The following is a 19,370-nucleotide window of genomic DNA, read 5'->3' on the forward strand; positions in this document are numbered from 1 at the left end:
AGAAAAGCCATACCTAAAGATGTTGCTCTACCCCATGGCAAACAACAAAGGCTCATTGCCTATCACAGCCTATCTCTTAATACAGTTAAACAAAATTTACCCTCCATGTCTCAAAGTAATTACAGCCTCAGCTAAATTCATTGAAACATTTTTAGATCTTGCTGTGGAATCTCCATTCAACCTGATGGTACCAAATATAGCCAAAATTTTTCTCCAATCTAAAACACCCAAACTTTGTCTACCAATTAGTTGACTAATTATAAGATATGAATTCTCCTCATATTATTCAATAAAGAACTCATGACTGTACTTCTGTTGTGCAAAATGCCTTCAGGTCCAGAACAGATCTTTGGGACATCCTTATACCAAATTCTGAATTAACATGTTTTAAAATAAGCTTATCTTAAATATTGAAAAGAAACAATACCAGGCTAGTTATACAATGACTACTCTAAACTCCCTTTTAAACCAATCATTAGCAGAAGTAAAATTAACTCAAGTACCTTAACATGTGGCTCTCTCTTGAACATATTAAATTACAAAGACACTGCTGTGGCTTGGGTTCAGCCCCTGGCCCAAGAACTTCCACATGACATGGATGCAGCCAAAAAATAATAATAATAATAAATGAAATAAGATAGAGAATATAAAAAAAAGAATTGTTGGATATCTCATTCGGTGCCAATTCCTAGAAAAGCTAAATGGGAATTATACTGCTAGAATAAAATCTTCATCAATAAAATTAGCCTTAAAACATTGTAAAAATATCATATAACATTATAAAAAATTGATAAAAACTTAGGATGGAGTTTTTGCAAGTAAACCTGTATACAAAACATGACTCAGCCTGAATGTATGATGTGGTCTGACCTTCAGCACTATCTCATCATTATCAATTGCCATAGAGTTTTTTGTAGAACTATAAATCAATAATGCACTGGAGTTCAAACACTTGGAATGATGAACTCTTCCTATAAAAATAACTTTTTGTTGTTCTTGTTGTCTCTTTAGGGCTGCACCCGCAGCATATGGAGGTTCCCAGGCTTGGGGTCTAATCAGAATTGCTGCCACCGGCCTTTGCCAGAGCCACAGCAACACCAGATCTGAGCCGTGTCTGCAACCTACACCACAGCTCACGGCAATGCTTGATCCTTAACCCACAGAGTGAGGCCAGGGATCGAACCCGAAACCTCATGGTTCCTAATCAGATTCGTTTCCGCTGCGCCACCATGGGAACTCCTAAAAATAACTTTAAAGTTCAAAACATCAGGGGTAGAAAACACAGAGTGGTGACAGGTATGGAGACCATGCATGTACCCAGTGGCATGTGCTTCATCTAACCAAGATTCAGACATCTCGGAGGTTATGTATTGTATGGTTCTATTCAGCTCCGATTCAGCCTCTAGCCTGGGAACCTCCATATGCTGAGGGTGTGGCACTAAAAGAAAAAAAAAGGAAGAACTAGCCCACCCTTGACAGACGTGGGTGAATTAGAGAGTTAATTATACGTGTATATTTTCCAATCCATTGGTTTATATACAACACTAATGTAATTTTTAAAGGAGAAATTTGTGGTTAGTAATGTTTAATCCACAAATTAAACATGAGGGAGGGAGATTTTTAGCAAATTATCACTAACTTAACTATTAGTCCAAATGCCTTTTGTCAATCTACTAATAATACAAGGAGAGTGAGAAAACATTTTAAAAGTTTCCCATATTCCTCAGAAAGAAATATTTCAATTATAATGGTAACAGAACATTACAAACCTAGGAATAAATTTATTTTAAATGACAGTGCTTTACTGAGATTAAAATATATTCATAAATGAAAACAAATATTATGTTCTTTTTTTTTTTTTTGTCTTTTTGCTATTTCTTTGGGCCACTTCCGCAGCATATGGAGGTTCCCAGGCTAGGGGTCTAATCGGAGCTGTAGCCACAGGCCTACGCCAGAGCCACAACAACGCGGAATCTGAGCCGCATCTGCAACCTACACCACAGCTCACGGCAACGCCGGATCGTTAACCCACTGAGCAAGGGCAGGGACCAAACCCGCAACCTCATGGTTCCTAGTCGGATTCATTAACCACTGCGCCATGACGGGAACTCCTACGTTCTTAATCAAAGTATCCAATATGCACATTAACAAGTTTTGTCCTTCACACACTAATTTATAAGTTAATTCAAAGTTAAAATTGTAATTATGAATAAATACCAAATTTTCCTTTTTTTTTTTTCTTTAACAAACATCTACTGATTTGGCATTACTCTTATACTTGAAGGTTTATGCCAAAGGAAGGGAGCTGCCCTGGTCACAGGTTTGAGTACAGGGAGCAGGTGTCTCAGAAGCAGTGTGCACTTGCTGCACAGAAGTAGACAGCTGAGTCTTCAGGCTGGGTGACTGCGATGTGCAGGGAGAAATGCTTGGCGGTCTTATTCAATGAGACAGTGAGTCTTTCTTCTTCCTTCTTGACCCCATTCGATCGAATGTATGTAAGTAACCGGAGACCTTTTCCAGGTTCTTGCTTATACCAAGGGAAGTAGCTTGAAGTACTGTCTGTATAAGTGCAGGTAATAACAGAGCTGTTTCCCTCCTGGACACTCATGGTAGGACTCTGCTCCACCTTCTCTCCAAGGCTGACCCCTAGGCAGAAAGAAGAAGTCAGAGAAAGGAGAAGGATTGTTAGGTCATTACACTCCTGAATTTACCTTTCCTTTTCCACAGTAACTAGAGGAAACCAGGATAAAGCCAGTCTCCTTCTTGGACTTTCAAACAGTATCCACTCATATACTCTGTTTCCCATAAGCCCTCAACTCACAGTCCAGCTGCAGCCCCAAGAGCAGGATTGAAGCTCCAATGGAGGTCTTCATTGCTCTCCCCGTCTAGAATCAATTAAGGACCTGCCAAGAGAGCTACATCTACTATCAAGTGATCCCTTCTTTTCCCCGGCAGCCACAGTGGGTTCTCACATTGTCTACCCAGCCAATAAGAAAAGGGCCCTGCTTCTGCCCTGAGCCTATTCATGCAGAATCCACTGAAATGAACCCTCCACACATCCTGCATCAGCAGAGGTGCACCACCATCTGGTGGTCCCATCTCAAAACAACTGAAAACTCTGGTAAATAGTCTTCTCTCACCCTGTGCCTATGAGGGACTCAGATGCATAAAAGCAGCAAGAAGTCAAACAAACTAGGTCATAGACCAGAGATTATATGCAGAGTAATAGTGTACAAATCCAGATTTACATCTCTGCACAGGACTAAGTTGTTAATAAGGTGGAAAAAAGTAGATGCTATTGCTGTTTATTCAATGGTAAGCCTGGTATACAGGTTTGAAATAAGGAATGCACCATGATTCACTCCCTTAAACAAAGGAAATGTAGAATCTTTCCTTTTCAACCAATATACTGTTTGTCTGTTATGGAGGAAAATGCTTTCTACAAGGAACATATAAGTCAAAGATCAAAGTAAGAGAGAGAAGATCTTTGATATTTCAAATACTTTCTATCTCAGCCTTTGCTCCTGTAAGCTGGTCTCGCCTGTGACCTTGCTTCTCCCAGAGAATCAATAGCACCAGTAGTCAAAATGCAGAAACTTCCTAAAGTAAAGAATATTGTCTTATAAGAGGTTAAAGATCAAATCTTTGCAGGGGGAAAAGTTGCATAAGTTAGGAAATAATTTGACCCAAGATTTGGTTACTTTACAATGAAAATTCTAACATGCTTTAAGAAATCATGCTATAAGAAAGTTATATCAGGCTGTAGATTCTGAAAATGTAATCATATGTAAGTTTATTCTACAGGTTCTTTCACTTTCTGATATCAGAAAGAATGGCATGTCCTAAATGCAATGACTGACTCCTATCCTTCATGGAATTTCCTCTATAGTATAAGACATATATTTCTGCTGCCATGGCTATCGCTGGCTCAGTTTCCATACTCATTTTTTCTCTCCTCTCTATTACATTGTTCTTCCCCCCAACAAGACATTGATAAAGTTCCTCGGTCCTGTAAATGGCCAAGATTATCTCCCTCTGCCAAAACCCCTTTCTCCTCTACTTTAATAACTGGGTTATTTTCCCATTACCTTTGTAAGTAAAAAATCTAGGGAAACCTAAGTATCTGCTGTGTTTGCTGAGGGGGTGGTCCAAATGCGTAAATGGTCCTGAATAACTGATCCTGAGAAATGACTCCTAGGAAACAAGACCACCTCATTTCTAGAAGTGGAAGTTCCTCTCCTGTGACGTGTACTCATTGGTCATCTGGAGGCATGGAGAATAAACACAATCTCTCATCCACATTTCAGACACTTAAAGATTTAAGGAGAGCTTTGATGAAGAATCAGAAATCAACTTTGTAAGTAAATATAAAATATGTGTTTTTACACATATAAAACTTCTTTTAATTCTAAGGATCTTCATCTATTCATCCTCCAAAGGACAGAATTCCCAAATCCTTCAAAGGGCAATTTCCTTTTCCTTGGAGACAAAAAACTTAGGTGATTCTTTTCCCTTTCAAGTTATGGTATCCAGAACTGAATGTTAGAGTTTGAAGTTGCAGTCTTTTGGCTAAGATGGAGTGAAGTTCAACACAGTGTCCCATATAGTAACATTAGTACCAGTATAGCCACCCCCTGTGCAAAATTCATATCCCATGATTATTTGATTGAATATTGCCTAATTCATCCTCATCCTCAAAAAGTGTTGACTTGGTAAGACTTTTCTTGTACTTCACGAGCGGTCAGCTGCATGAGAACAATGGGAAAATGAAAATCTAGGACCCCTTGTTCAAAAAGCAAGAAAAAGTAACATTATATAATAAAATATAAAAGTCTTTTTCAAAATATTTTCTTACTCATAAAACACAATAAGGGAAGTTCCCCTGTGAAGTAGCGGTTAAGGATCCAGCATTGCCACAGCTGTGGTGCAGATTACAACTGCAACTCAGGTTTGACCCTTTGACATTGGAAACTTCCAGGTGCCACGGTATGGCCAAAAAAAAAAAAGATAAAATAATGACAAAAAAATTAATTTACAAATTAAATTTACTGGAAATTATGTTTTAAAATTAGGTTGTGATGATTGCACAACTATACATTTAGTAAAATTCATTGAATTAAAAAATATTTGGGCTCATAATTGTATATAAATCAATAACTAATAATACTTTATTAGCATTATAGCTTGACAATGATAGGATTTTTCTGGCTTAATTTTTTGTAAATTAATTATTATAATATCCAAATTTATACTTTCAATAAAAGTTATAATTTCAATAACTATAATTAAAACAATAGCAGTTACTGTTGGTAAATGCAAGATTGCAAACAATATTTTATAGTTTTTCATATTTTTGTTGATGCAAATGATACTAGAGCTCTTGAGTATTTTATATGCTGTGACAACATTAGCATAAATACTGATTAATTCTTTTGAAATATAAATTCTAGCATATCTAGAGCTGAAGTTCTACTGAAACAGTTTTCTGATTAACAATTTAACTCTTCATAACAATCATGTCATGTAAGTCTAAAATAATATTAAATGTACACTTATAGAATAGCATTTTTTTCTGTTATGTTCTGTAACTTGTAGAGGACATATAGATTAAAAATGGCTTCATGATTTGTTTACAATTCAGAGAGCTTGTTTATGCATACTATCACTGTGTCTTCAATTACAGGAAAAATTGTCAATTATCTTCTGTGTTAAAAGTCAGTTCATTGAATTAGTTAAGACTTCACTTGAACATAGTATGCTTGTTCATTGAAGTGCTTATCTTTACATTAATTTCTATTTCTAAGCCTATGGATATTTACTCTGCATATTGCAGCAATTTTCAAAACCAGGTTTTCTCAACTTTCTGAGATTTCTAATATCTCTCCTTATGTTTTATTGCAGCATTCACATATAAACTTTCATTTTGTAATTATCAACAAGGTTTCCTGCTACTCCCTTTGGGACCCTGTCGAGCCACAGATGGCCCCAAGCTTGCTGTCCAAAGGCTGCTATGGGGGGTACAGGCCCCCCCTCGGCCCTCCACGGAGGGGTGAGGTTTCAGGCCCAGCTGCACTTTGGGTACAGGCTGCAGCCCACCTGGGAGCACTGTGCCTCCACCCCACAGAGGTAGGTGGCTGAGTCTTCCAGGAGGGAGGCCGTGATCTGGAGGGTGCTGTACTGTTCCTTAGAATTCATTGTGGAGCTTAACTTCCCGTTCTGCTTCCTCCCGGAAGCTATGAAAAACAGATTGATGAGGCCGCCACCAGGATTCAGTCGGAACCACTGCACATAGCTCACTATGACAGAAAAATTGCACCTCAGCGTAGAGTTGGTTCCCTCCTGGGGGCTCAGGGATGAATGACTCTGCTCCACCGTGACCCCTCTCACCCCTGCTTAGAAAGAGAAGAACGTATACAATATCACTGGGGAATCCCTGATGCAGTTTCCAGACCTATAAGAATTGGAGGAAACACCTATGAGGATGTAGAACCACCTAGAAGCTCTGGGTCAGCTCTCCTTCCCTCCCTCCCACTGTCACCTCTGGGACACTCTCCAGTCCCCTCTGGGGCAACTCACAGCAAACCTGGACCCACAGAAGCCCCAGAAGGGCTCCCCAGGGTCTCTTCATTTCTCCTTGCCCACTGGCTGAGATGCCTTCACCCTAACTCCCTTGGGTCCAGAGTAATTTTTTTCTTAGAATCACCCTGTTCCACGGAACCACTGAGTACCAATCATATCTGAGCTCTGTCACTCACTTAACAGGAAACTCCACCCACAGTGCCCAGTGAGACTGCACAGTAATCTCTCTAAAATTGTGGGCGGGACCACAGCAAGAGGGTAGGGACAATGTGTCTAATATGTGACCGCATAAGATGCTTTGAAAAATACTTTGTGTAAGAGAAGTTTGTGTAAGAGTGTGTGCGAAAGGGTAGAAGATACTCCTCAGAAGAATTAGAATCTCAACTGGAGCCTTGGACTTCCTGGGAGCCTTGAGGAATTCTAGGAAGAGACCCCATTTCCCAAATTCTGTAGAATGACAGAGCTTAAAGAATTCAGGTGTATGACTATTCATCCTTCAAGAAGAATAAAATATTGTCATTTGCAACAACTTGGATGAACTTAAGGGCATTTTGCTAAGAGAAGTAGGTCAGAAGTGAGAAAGACAAATACCATGTAATCTCACTTGCATGTACAATGTTTAAACATCAAGCTCACAGATACCAAGAACAAATTAGTAGTTGCCAGAGGCAGGGATGGGGATGAGGATGGAAGATATGAAGTTGGTCAAAAAATACAAACTTTCAGACATAAAATAAATGTCATTGGAATGCACTGTACATCATGAAATCTGTAGTTAATAATACCATATTGCAGAGTTCCCATCATGGCTCAGTGGAAAGGAATCTGGCAAGTTACCATGAGGATGCAGGTTTGATCCCTGGCCTCACTCAGCGGGCTAAGGATCCAGTGTTGCTGTGAGCTATGGTGTAGGTCGGAGGCATGGCTTGAATCTGGCTTTGCTGTGGCTGTGGCTGTGGCCGGCAGCTGCAAGTCCAATTTGACCCATAGCCTGGGGACTTCCATATGACGTGGGTGCAGCCTTCAAAAGACAAAAACAAACAAACAAAAAAAAACGTGTTGCATGTTTAAAAGTTCCTAAGAAAGTAAATCTTAAAATTCCTCAAAAGAAGAAAAAAATTTAAACTCTTTATGATGACAGATGTTAACTAGAATTACTGTGGTGATTTTTCCACAATCTATACAAATACCAAACTATTATGTTTATACCTCACTAGTATGATGCTATATGTCAAATATTCCTCATTAAAAAAATAATTCAGTTAAATGAAAACTCTGATAAAGGAAAACTCTCTGATACATGCACTGTATATTGCAGAAGTAAATACATTGTCTTGAAAGTGAGTTCTAGATCCCAGGAACACTGCTTTCTATACAGAAAATGATCCCTACAGAGTTCAGTAGGTTAAGAGAAAAAACGGAGGTATGTCTAAGGTACATTCTGACTCCATGCCCACTTCTCCCTTATGTCCAACTGGTCCACAGACACCCTGCTGACGCACATGGCTGATACTGATCAGGCCACACATTCCCAGTCAAATGAAATACTGTCCTTTCTCCTCCTTCTGTATTTCATACTTTTTCATCTTTTCTTATTTGCTCCTGAGTATTGTTATTCCTTCTAGTTTCAGGGGAGATGTAAGAAAATTTTCTCTGGAGTTCTGTGGTGGCTCAGTGTGTTAAGGACTGAACTTTGTCTCCGTGAGGAAGCATGTTTGATCCCTGGCCTCGCTAAGTGGATTAAGGACAGGGCATTGCCACAAGCTGCAGCACAGTTTGCAGATGCAGCTTGGATTCAGTGTTGCCATGCCAGGGGCCACAGCTGCAGTTTCGATTTGACCCCGGCCCCGGGAACTTTCATATGCCACGAGTGGGGCCGTGAAAAAAAGAAAGAAAAGAAAATTTTCTGGACCCATGGATTTGGGGGGTTTTAGTCATAAAAAGGTTTTAGTTGAAAGCAGGGAGTGGAGCTTCCATGCTCACAATGGCCAGCAAAGTTTATACAGCAAAGTTTATACAGAATGGCAGAGCTGAAACCTGAGATGGACTTTACACAAACACTGTTCTTCTCTCCCCAGTGTTGCTATCTACAATTTGACTGTTCCTATGCTTTTTTGTTGTTGTTGTTGTTATTGTTGTTGCTATTTCTTGGGCCGCTCCTGCGGCATATGGAGGTTCCCAGGGTAGGGGTCCAATCGGAGCTGTAGCCACCGGCCTACATCAGGGCCACAGCAACTCGGGATCCCAGCAGCGTCTGCAACCTACACTAGGGCTCACGGCAACGCCAGATCGTTAACCCACTGAGCAAGGGCAGGGGGCTGAACCCGCAACCTCATGGTTCCTAGTCGGATTCGTTAACCACTGCGCCACGACGGGAACTCCTGTTCCTATGCTTTTTGGGCTCTTTCAGACCTGTAGAAAAAGTCTTTGCTTCTCATGAAGTTTACAGTGCCCCCTAGTGGTTACAACCATCAACAAAGACCACTTCAACTAATTCAGCATCACCCGATCCCAGCCCCTTTCACTCCCTGTTTCCTGGTGAAGGAACTGCTGATGGTAGGAAAACAAACTAACTGCCTGGATTAAACGGGAATTAAAAATAAACCAATCCTACTTTTAAAATGGATTTCGTGAAAATTAATGTCATAAAATAAACTGGCAATTCCCATCTCGTGCTAGTAGTTTCCTTTTATTTAGATCAAAATAAATTGATAAATGTTTACTGAAGTTTTAATGGAATTGAGATAAGTACTAGCTCTTAAAAATATGTTAAAGTAATTATACATGAGTTTAGAGTCCAGTGAGGAAGACAAAAATATGCATAATTTGGACAGATTCATAGAACAGACTCCAAGATGACTATAAACTAAACCCATTGTGATCCCAGAGAAGGGAGGAAATTTTCCTTAGTTTTGGTTGAAAAAAATCTTATGAAAAAGGTGGGCATTTTCTCTTTTCCCCCTTTTTTTGAGGAGGGGCTATGCATAAAACTTTATGATAGCTCCTAGGATTTTATTCACTTTAACATGAAGAGGAATACATAAATCTATGAATGATCAAAAGTATGAAAACATTACACATAACCTAAAATTCCCTTTGACTCTCACTCCCAATTTTCACCTTGTCATCATTCATCAATCTGGAATTGTTGCTTCCATTTAATTTACTAATGATTTACATATATATACCAATACATCAAACAAGAGAAAATATGTAGTATTTTATTTATAGGCTTTTAATACAAAATGATATGTATTGTGTATACATTTCTGTAACTTTATGAACTCAATATAGTAAATTTCATAGGTCGTATTAACACACTTAGTTCCTTCTGCTGCATTATATCCTATTTTATGCATCTATACAGAGCTTTCCCTATTGATGAACACTTCAGAGGATGATTATTTTTAACTATGAAATTTAAAAATTGCAATAAACCCATTTGAACATTCACACATGCACATGTTTCTCTAGGAGTAGAAACTAGAAAGAAGTGAAAGAATGAACCCTGAGGGTAGTAGGTGAAAATGACTCCAAGCAGAGGGAAGGTTGGGCACAAAGCTCAGAGGAAGAATTGAGTGAACTCAAATTGTAATTATTCCATTGAATAGTATTTTTTATTAACTGTTTTCCTTGATGTGCATTGGAACTTAGTTTATCAGCTCATTTGATAAACTTCCTCAAAAATTACTGTCCCATTACATAACTGGTGTGTAGTTTGCTTCAACCAGCCTTGAGAATCTAAAGAGAGTAAAACAGTAAGAGAAAGAGTACATCCAAGGAGGAGTGGTATATATAAGAGAAAAAAATGTTATAGGATCAAACTGGCAAAGAAAAATACATCTGGTTAGGTATATGTAAAATTTAAGGGTACTTGTCATATAAACAGAAAAATAATTTACTTTTTACAGATCAGCAGAGAGAAAAAAGAAAACTTTATCAGTGCAGCTGAGTACAGACTGGAAAAGAAAAGAATAAAATAGGTGCAGGGAGTTTCCCATTGTGACTCAGCGGATTAAGAATCTGACTAGTATCCATGAAGATATGGCTTCAATCCCCGCCCTCCCTCGGTGGGCTCGGGATCCGGCATTGCTTTCAACTGTGGTGTAGGTCAAAGATATTGCTCGGATCTGGCATTGCTGTGGCTGTGGCATAGGCTGGCAGCTGCAGCTCCGGTTCAACCCCTAGCCTGGGAACTTCCACTTGCTGCAGGTGCAGCCTTAAAAAGAAAAATTAAAATTAAAAAATAGAATAAAATAGGTGCATGCCTATTTGCATTTATTATGCTGAAGTAATTTCCTTTAATTCTTAATTCACTGAGAGTTTCTCAACAGGAATGAATGCTGGATTTTGTCAAATGATTTTCTGGACCTATTGGGTTACCCACAGTAGTTAGTCACGTCTTACTTATCACTCTCTGTAGCTACATTATTGATAAATTGTCACAACAAAATGGTAAGATATCACCGTCCTGTTTTACAAATAATGAAATAAAGCTCACAAGTGTTTAGCAAGTAGGTGGCACAGCTAATAGTTTTGAACACACATCTATCTAATAGCAAAACCCCTGTTCTCTGCTTTTAACACTATAGGTTCTTTTCAGAGAAATTTAGAGAGAAAAATCAGAGAGGAGCACAGTTAGTTCTTCTCAAGCCCTTTAAGCATTTTCAGACAATGTGTTAAGTTGCTCCATATTCATCCAAATCGAAATATGGAGGAAATTATTAAATAATTGCAGACTTGACTTTTTCACCAAAACAGAAAATATTATAAGGGGATTTGAACTGTGATTCAAACTGAGCTTATCACCAGGTAGGGCTATGGCCATTCCTTTCACATCAATTATTAGTACCTGACTTGAGCAATGCATTGTAACAAGGGTAACACATGTCTCTAGAGTTTTGTGGACCACCAGGGCACTGGAAATTTATTCATGCCAGTTATCATTCCCTCTCTCTCTATTCCTTATGATTTATTTATGATAAAAATTCTAAAATACAGTTGTTCAGTATTAATCTTTCAAACATGTGGACTTATAGCTAGGTCCTTCCTGTATGACTACATTATTTAAGCCATGACTTGGTCTGTACATGATCAGTCACAGTTATGAAGTTTTATTCAATAAGATTAATGAGATGTTCATGGACAGAAAGGAGAGTTGATTTTAGATGCATTTCAGGAATCCGAAGAGTCTATTCATCCCATCAATTTGAATCATAATTACACCTCCCCCCCCCCAGCCTGACAATTTCTAGAGTAAAACTTGGAGCATCTCAAAATAAAACACAAATGCACAAGCAGTAAATGGAAGCCAAGACATCAATATAAATATGGTTCACAGAACAGAAATAATCTAAATGCAACAAGGAGATGAAAGAAAAGGAACAAATATTATAGCTATAATTTTTGTCACATTAAGTGAGAAGATCCAAATATCTGTAAGAGTTGCCAGAATCAGACAAACTTACCCAAATACACATGTATTGAGCAGGTACAGTGAATCGCCCTAGGTCCAAAGGAAATCATTCCAGATCTAACCCATCTAGCCAGGCTTGAGCACACCTTTAAGACTTTAAGGATTGTTAATATAAAGAACTATTAATAGACTTCCAGTATTAAGATAATCCTTATAATGTCTGAAATTCGTATTTTGTTTTTTGTGCAGGTATTTGTTTTCCATCAATTTTTGGTCAAATTATGTAACATTCTTTTTTTAAAAATATCATATTGTGGTTTTATCATTGATTTTATTATTTTCTTTGATCAGCCAATCTCTGCTTTTAGCTTTAATTTCTGCACTCTATTGCTTTCACTTTGCTTTATTGCTTATTGTCTAACTTCCTGAGTTGCAGACTAAAGTTATTTCATCAAAATATACTTTTTACTTGGAGTAAAATTTAAGATAAATGTAAAAAAGAAGCTTCAATTAAATGTGTATACACAGATGAACACATAGGAATATAGACAGAGGAACTTATTTGACTATAAAGGTAGAAATTTTTTAATATAATAAAAAACATTCAAGACCTTTAAAGTTGAAAAAATTAGAAGTTTCCTGAATTTAAAAAAAATAGGAAAACATTATTTAAATGTTAATATAATCATTAAAGGCAATTCCTACCTTATTTTCAAATATCTTTTGTTTTATTGTTTCTCTTTCAGGAGGTATGCTGAACAAGAATAGCATGGTACAGAATTTTTAACATTTATGTTGAAAAACAAATGTGTAAAAAATCACCCTCAAATTCTTGGAAAACAGTAATAGTTTAGAATGATTGACTCACAGGTAATAAAATTTTCTGTAAACATCTTCTCAGGTTGGCACGGACTGAGACAGATAGATCAATGGAAATAAGTAAAGGCTGTGGAAACATAATGCAACGAGGAATTTAATAAATTACAATGAAGGTGATTCATATTGGAGAAAAGGTGCCTTATTTATACACAAATAAAAAGGTTTATTATTGATGACTTTACAGATAGAAATGATGGGTGACCCTCCATATGGAGACTGAGCTCTTTCCTGCTGGCTGTGTTAATGAGATAGAGTGAGATCTTAGCACAAAGTCACACAGTAGTCACCTTAGAAAGTAAATGTGGAGTTCCCGTCGTGGCGCAGTGGTTAACGAATCCGACTAGGAACCATGAGGTTGCGGGTTTGGTCCCTGCCCTTGCTCAGTGGGTTAACGATCTGTGGTGTAGGTTGCAGACGTGGCTCGGATCCCGCGTTGCTGTGGCTCTGGCGTAGGCTTGGCAGCTACAGCTCCGATTCGACCCCTAGCCTGGGAACCTCCATATGCCACGGGAGCGGCCCAAAGAAATAGCAAAAAGACAAAAAAAAAAAAGTAAGTAAATATGACTGACTCACAACAAACAAACCTAAATGAAACTAACCAAGAAGTAGTAAAACAGGGAGTTCCTATTGTGGCTCAGCAGGTTAAGAATCCAACTAGTATCCATGAGAATGTGGGTTTGATTCCTGGCCTTGCTCAGTGGATTGCTTAAGGATTGCTTGCTTAAGGATCTGGCATTGCCATGAGCTATAGTGTTGTGAGACAGGTTTTTATAATATTTTCTTAGCCTCTTTGCTGAAGATCCATCTTGTCCTTCCTTACTTTGTCCCGTCTTTCTGCTTGAGAAACAGTCATGGTGATGGTAAATGACTTAGGCTTAAGAACAAAGACTTAAAGGCATAAATGACTTAAGCTTAAGAACTGTTATGTGCCTAGAGGTCAGAGTAAGAGCTTAACCTTTTACCAGCTAAGTGGCTTTTAAAATAGTAAAGGAACTTATATAATAGTAAACAAACCCTATATCATCCACCCATAGCCACTCCTCACTTGATCTCTTCTAAAGAGCACAATAAAAGCCGTGTGGTTTCTTGAGGCAGGGCTCCTGGTCCCTGGGACCTTGAGTCCCCCAGTTCCCACCTTTACTTAAGATAAATGTCTCTGTGTCTTGTTTTATGTTAACTTTTTTTCCTTAAGTTCCACAGCACCTGGTTCTTCAGCCCCATCCTGCTGAACTGGTCTGGCACTATAGTGTAGGTGGCAGATGTGGCACGGATCTGGTTTTGCTGTGGCTATAGTGTAGGCCGGCAGGAACAGCTTCCATTTGACCCCTAACCTGCACTTCCATGTACCATGGAACAGCCCTAAAAAAAGGAAAATAAATAAATAAACAAAACTTTAAAATTTTGGAAAAAATGAGAGAGAGTATAAACAGCCTAGTATATAAAAAGAGGAAACATGCAGAGTAGTTCCTTCATTTCGCAAAGAATACCTGTAACAAATTGAAGGAAACAAGAATATGTCACCCCAAAATATGCCTCTTTGACATAAAAATGATTTTTAGTAAACAGAGAAAAGGACCCTCATTTTCTGCGTAAAGGCAGTGAAGAAATTCTCCCTTTTTTTAGAGAGACACTCTTTATCAGCTCAGTGATGGCGCCAAGGACTCTTTCTATTTAAGAATGATGAGGATTGGAGTTCCTGCTGTGGTGCAGTGGGTTAACGATCAAGCTCCTCTCTGTGGCATTCACAGCCATGGCTTATGTCGAGGATGCAGCTCAAACGTGAACCCTGGCCCAGGATCTTCCATGTGCCATGGGTGTGGCTGAAAAAGGGGGTTAGAAAAAAGGATGATGACGATTACCAGGCCCTATTATACTAATACTAGCCTATGGTCTGGTCAATTCTCCACAAATGAACTGTTTCTATGTCCAAAAATATAAAGGATATTCTGACTCTGTGCATTTCTTCAGATTCATTCTTTTGTGAAGTTACATGTAAAGATGTAATAAAACTTGTATGCTTTTCTCCTATTAATCTCTCTTAGGTCAGTTTAATTCCGAACTAATCTAGGGATCCAAAGATGATAGGGGAGAATTTTCCCTACCCCACATAATATATCCTCAGGAAATATTTATTGAAGAAATTGCTCTAAAAATCAAACATATCACACACATTTTTACTGATTTTTGGTCATATGATTCTGAATTTCCTTAGGCAATCTTTCTAGCTCATGATTATTCACTAAATAGCAGAGATTTTATGTGGCTACTTTTGGCTTCAATAAACAATTTAAAGCCATATTTTCAGGGATTTTTTGATGAATTATACCTCTGAATATGGTCTGTGAATCTAGAGAGGTATTTTCTTAGAATGAGTATTTTCCCTCGAACCCTACACCTGTGCTGCCACAGCCCTAACCACTTCCTGTCTGTGATGGCAACTCTCAGCCCTGGACCCAACAGCAGGTGGATGTATCAAGGAGAACTGTGGGTTTTGGTACACCTCCCTCCAACACACCTCTCACTGTGGGCTCACTCAGTGCACAGAAGTAGACTGCAGAGTCCTCCACCTGTGCATCTGAGATGACAAGTTGGATGGATTTGTTTGCCTTCTGGAAATTCAGTGAGTAGCGACCTTCTGTGGCATTTTCCTGGCTATAAGAGTCCTGATGAATAAGGAAAGTCATCCCCCCACTGCTGGGGTGCTTGTACCAGAAGAGACCATAATTTGGATAACTGGTATCATATGTACAATCCAAGGTCACAGCCTCCTTCTCTGGTACCTCTTTTGTTGGCTTATCTTGAGTTACACTTTGGGCCATACTAGATCCTGAAGGAAAAAACAGAATAAGAGTTTCAGGAATAAGAGTTGTGGACAAAGAAATTCTGTTTTACACCCAGCTACCCTTCTCTCCCAGGGTACCCATAAGACTGCCTGCTCCCCCAGTCTTTAGAGAAAGCACAACCCCGCCTGGGCCATCCCTACCGAGCCACAGTGAAGCCAGGACCACCTTCAGAAGGCTGGAGAGAAGCATGTTTGTGTTCTTCCATTAGAAGGGAAATTCCTTCTTCCTCAATTTCAAGGCTCTGCAAGGTAAGGCGAGCCTGACAAGGTGAGAGAAGAATTGCTGGGCTATGTGCTGCTGCCCCACAACAGGAAGCAGGGCTTTCCTGGTGTAGCAAGTTTGTGTGTGTCACGTGAAACTTCTCTATGGACTAAATGACAGGCTCACTCAAACCAAACTTCCTTCTCTTCAATTGATAGCAACTACATCTAAAAATAAACATGAACAAAATTTAATATTGAAAGGGAGATTGATGATTCAACCCACAGCTATGTTCAGTCATTGTGTCTGTGAAGGGACTGAGTTGATGCTACTATTTAAAAATATTACGTGTAGTGGATTATGGAAAAAACATAGAATGTAATAATACGCTTCTTCACATCTATGTATGTTATTTTTTCACCTAAGGTAGAAACATATCCCTTAATGATGAGAAGGCAAAGTTGTTTGGACTAATCACCTTAGCTCTTTTGTTCTGCCTCTTGTTATGGCAATATTTCTCTTCACTGTCAATGTATCAGTGTTGGTTCAGTTGCCTATCTTGGGGCCAAAAGCAGAAAAATCTAGTCATACTTTGCTGAAGAATTTAGACTGAAGCCCTAGGCATGGAGTCTTGTCACAGAGGCCCCCTTCTTTCCTCAGTTTTGACAGCCAGCTCTGTTCAGAAAAGCCAGGTTAAACACCAGAGTTTGGTCATCAGACTATCAAACCTTTAAATTTATATTTTCCCGGAGTTCCCGTGGTTAACAAATCCGACTAGGAACCATGAGGTTGCGGGTTCGGTCCCCGGCCTTGCTCAGTGGGTTAAGGATCTGGCATTGCCATGAGCTGTGGTGTGGGTGGCAGACATGGCTCGGATCCTGCATTGCTGTGGCTCTGGCGTAGGCCGGCAGCTACAGCTCCGATTCGACCCCTAGCCCGGAAACTTCCATGTGCCGTGGAAGTGGCCCTAGAAAAAGCAAAGAGATAAAAATAAAAAAATAAATAATAAATAAATAAATTTACATTTTCGCCATTACCTCAGTGGAGACCCTAAATGTAACTCTCTAAAGACACACAACATTATCCTACCATTTGACAGAGTAAATATATAATAAGCATAAATTATCAAGTTCTCCTCATATTATTCGACTGCAATATATTTCTCAATCAAGGGATTCTTAGGATTGGGCTTCTGTCATTAAAGAAGTGTCCATTTCCAGAACAAATCTCTTGAACACTCTCATACTGAATTCTATATTGATAAGTTTTTCTTATTTTTAAAATTGAGAAGGATGAGGGAGTTCCTGTGGTGGTGCTATGGAAACAAATCTGACTAGTATTCATGAGGATGTGGCCTTGCTCAGTGGGTTAGGGATCTAGCATTGCCATGAGCTATGGTGCAGTTTACAAATACAGCTTGGATCCAGCGTTGCTGTGGCTGTGGTATAGGCCAGCAGCTGTAGCTCCGATTCAACCCCTAGCCAGGAAACTTCCATGTGCCACAGGTGTGACCCTAAAAAGCAAAAACAAACAAACAAAAAAAAAAAAAAACAAAAGAAAAAGAAAAAGAAAATAAAGAAAAAGATGATACCTGGCTGTTTATGCAATAACTACTCAGATTCCTGGAGTTCCCGCTATGACAGTTGGTTAATGATCCACCTTGTCTCTATGGAGGTGAACGTTTAGTCCTTAGCCCTGCCCAGTGGGTTAAGGATCTAGCGTCGCTACAGCTGTAGTATAGATACCAACTCTGGCTTCGATTTGATCCTCGGCCCAAGAAATTCTATACACCACAGGTGCAGCCCCAAAATTAAATAAATAAATAACCACTCGACTCCTTTATAAAATACAATCAATTAGCAGATGCGTAATTAATTCAAGTAGCTGAACTTTATCTCTCTTCAGCAAGTCAATTTACAAAAAAATTATATTCAAGCTTAGTATGCTTTTAACATAGTTCACAGTTTCCAAATACTACTGAGACAATGAGGTTCCTTAACTGTCTGACTTTTATTAACACTCTCGTTCGTCTCATGTATCCCTATTAAAAAGAGACAAATATATATTTGTTGATATTATCTACTGAAAAAAATTTATCAGAAAGTCTCGCATTATAAAAGACTCTGCAGAAGCTAGGACAAATGATGCAGCAGATCATCCTGTAAAGCATGCCTTCCTCCTACAAGTACCTTGTCTAGAACATCAAGACATATCCATGGAAAAGCTCAAAAATTCTATCTTAGGTCCAGAATACCGGGCCCTGATTTTGTAAAGAATACTAGGAATAATCGATTTATTTGATCCATGAGGACAAGTTCCACCTGTCCTCATGGATCAAATAACAGCTGCCTGTGGAGCCAAATTCTCTCTAACGAACGTTAGATAAACACGCCAGCCATGCTAATTGTGATGGGCAAAGTAATGGCTAAAAAAAACCTCAGGTCCTAATCCCTTGAATCTGTGAATGATGTCGTATATGAAGAAAAAATAACAACTGAAGGAGTAATTAAAGTTCTTGAAGTGGGGAGATTATCCTGGATTATACGGGTATGAATGCAAGCACCTGTATGCTTTTAAGAGGACACAAGAAAGGGAGATTTGATGACAGAAAAAGAGAAGCCAATAAGACTGCAGAGGCAGAGCCAGGAAAGATGTAGTCACAAGCCAAGAAAGGTTGGCAGCCACCAGAACTGGAAGAGGCAAGATCCGGTTTCTCCCCTAGAGCTTCCAGAGGGAGTACAGCCATGCTCATGCCCTAATACCAACCCAGTGACAATAATTTCATCTTCTGGGGGTTCCCGTTGTGGCTCAGTGGCAACAAACCCGACTAGTATTCATAAGGATGCGGGTTTGATCCCTGGCCTCTCTCGTGGGTTAAGGATCCTGTATTACCATGAGCCATGGTGTATGTCGCAGATGTGGCTTAGATTCCGCATTGCTGTGGCTATGGAGTAGGCCAGCAGCTGCAGCTCTGATTCGACCCCTAGCCTGGGAACTGCCACATGCTGCAGGAGTGGCCCTTAAAAGAAAAAAAAATTCATCTTCTGATCTCCAGACCACGACAGAAAACACTTCTTTTGTTTTAAGCCACTATACTTGTGATAAATTTCCAGAGAGAGTGGGAAACAAACCATGGTGAAGATTTATTGAGAAAGATGTTGATAAAGAGAGAGAAATATTATGTTCTTCAATAAACAAATATAGACTATCAGGAGTCTATTCTTTACAAATCAACTTACAAGTTTAATGTTATCACAAACATAAATAATTGTTTACATATAGAGAGGAATTCATATTTTCCTTCTTTCTTTAATGAACATCTAATGATTAACAATTATATTAAAGTTTTGTTCTATGTAGCAATGATAAGAGATACAACTCTTCCTTCTAACACAAATGAGTATAAATGTGCAGACCAGCAATATTTTGAAAAGATTTGTGAGTCTAATCCC

The 19,370-nt window shown here is 39.0% G+C and overlaps 2 gene segments (V, D, J or C); both read right to left on the minus strand.

Annotated features, from left to right (window-relative positions):
* Window positions 1–2,274: 2,274 nt before the first annotated feature.
* On the minus strand, window positions 2,275–2,966 carry LOC125134971 (T cell receptor alpha variable 13-1-like). The segment is given in 2 exon segments: window positions 2,275–2,646; window positions 2,822–2,966. Coding segments are annotated over 2 exon segments (354 nt in total).
* Window positions 2,967–15,261: 12,295 nt separating this feature from the next.
* Window positions 15,262–16,008, minus strand: LOC125134973 (T cell receptor alpha variable 14/delta variable 4-like). The segment is given in 2 exon segments: window positions 15,262–15,701; window positions 15,858–16,008. Coding segments are annotated over 2 exon segments (435 nt in total).
* Window positions 16,009–19,370: the final 3,362 nt, after the last annotated feature.

The sequence above is a fragment of the Phacochoerus africanus genome, chromosome 9 (assembly GCF_016906955.1).
Source record: "Phacochoerus africanus isolate WHEZ1 chromosome 9, ROS_Pafr_v1, whole genome shotgun sequence".
NCBI classification, from domain to species: Eukaryota; Metazoa; Chordata; class Mammalia; order Artiodactyla; family Suidae; genus Phacochoerus; species Phacochoerus africanus.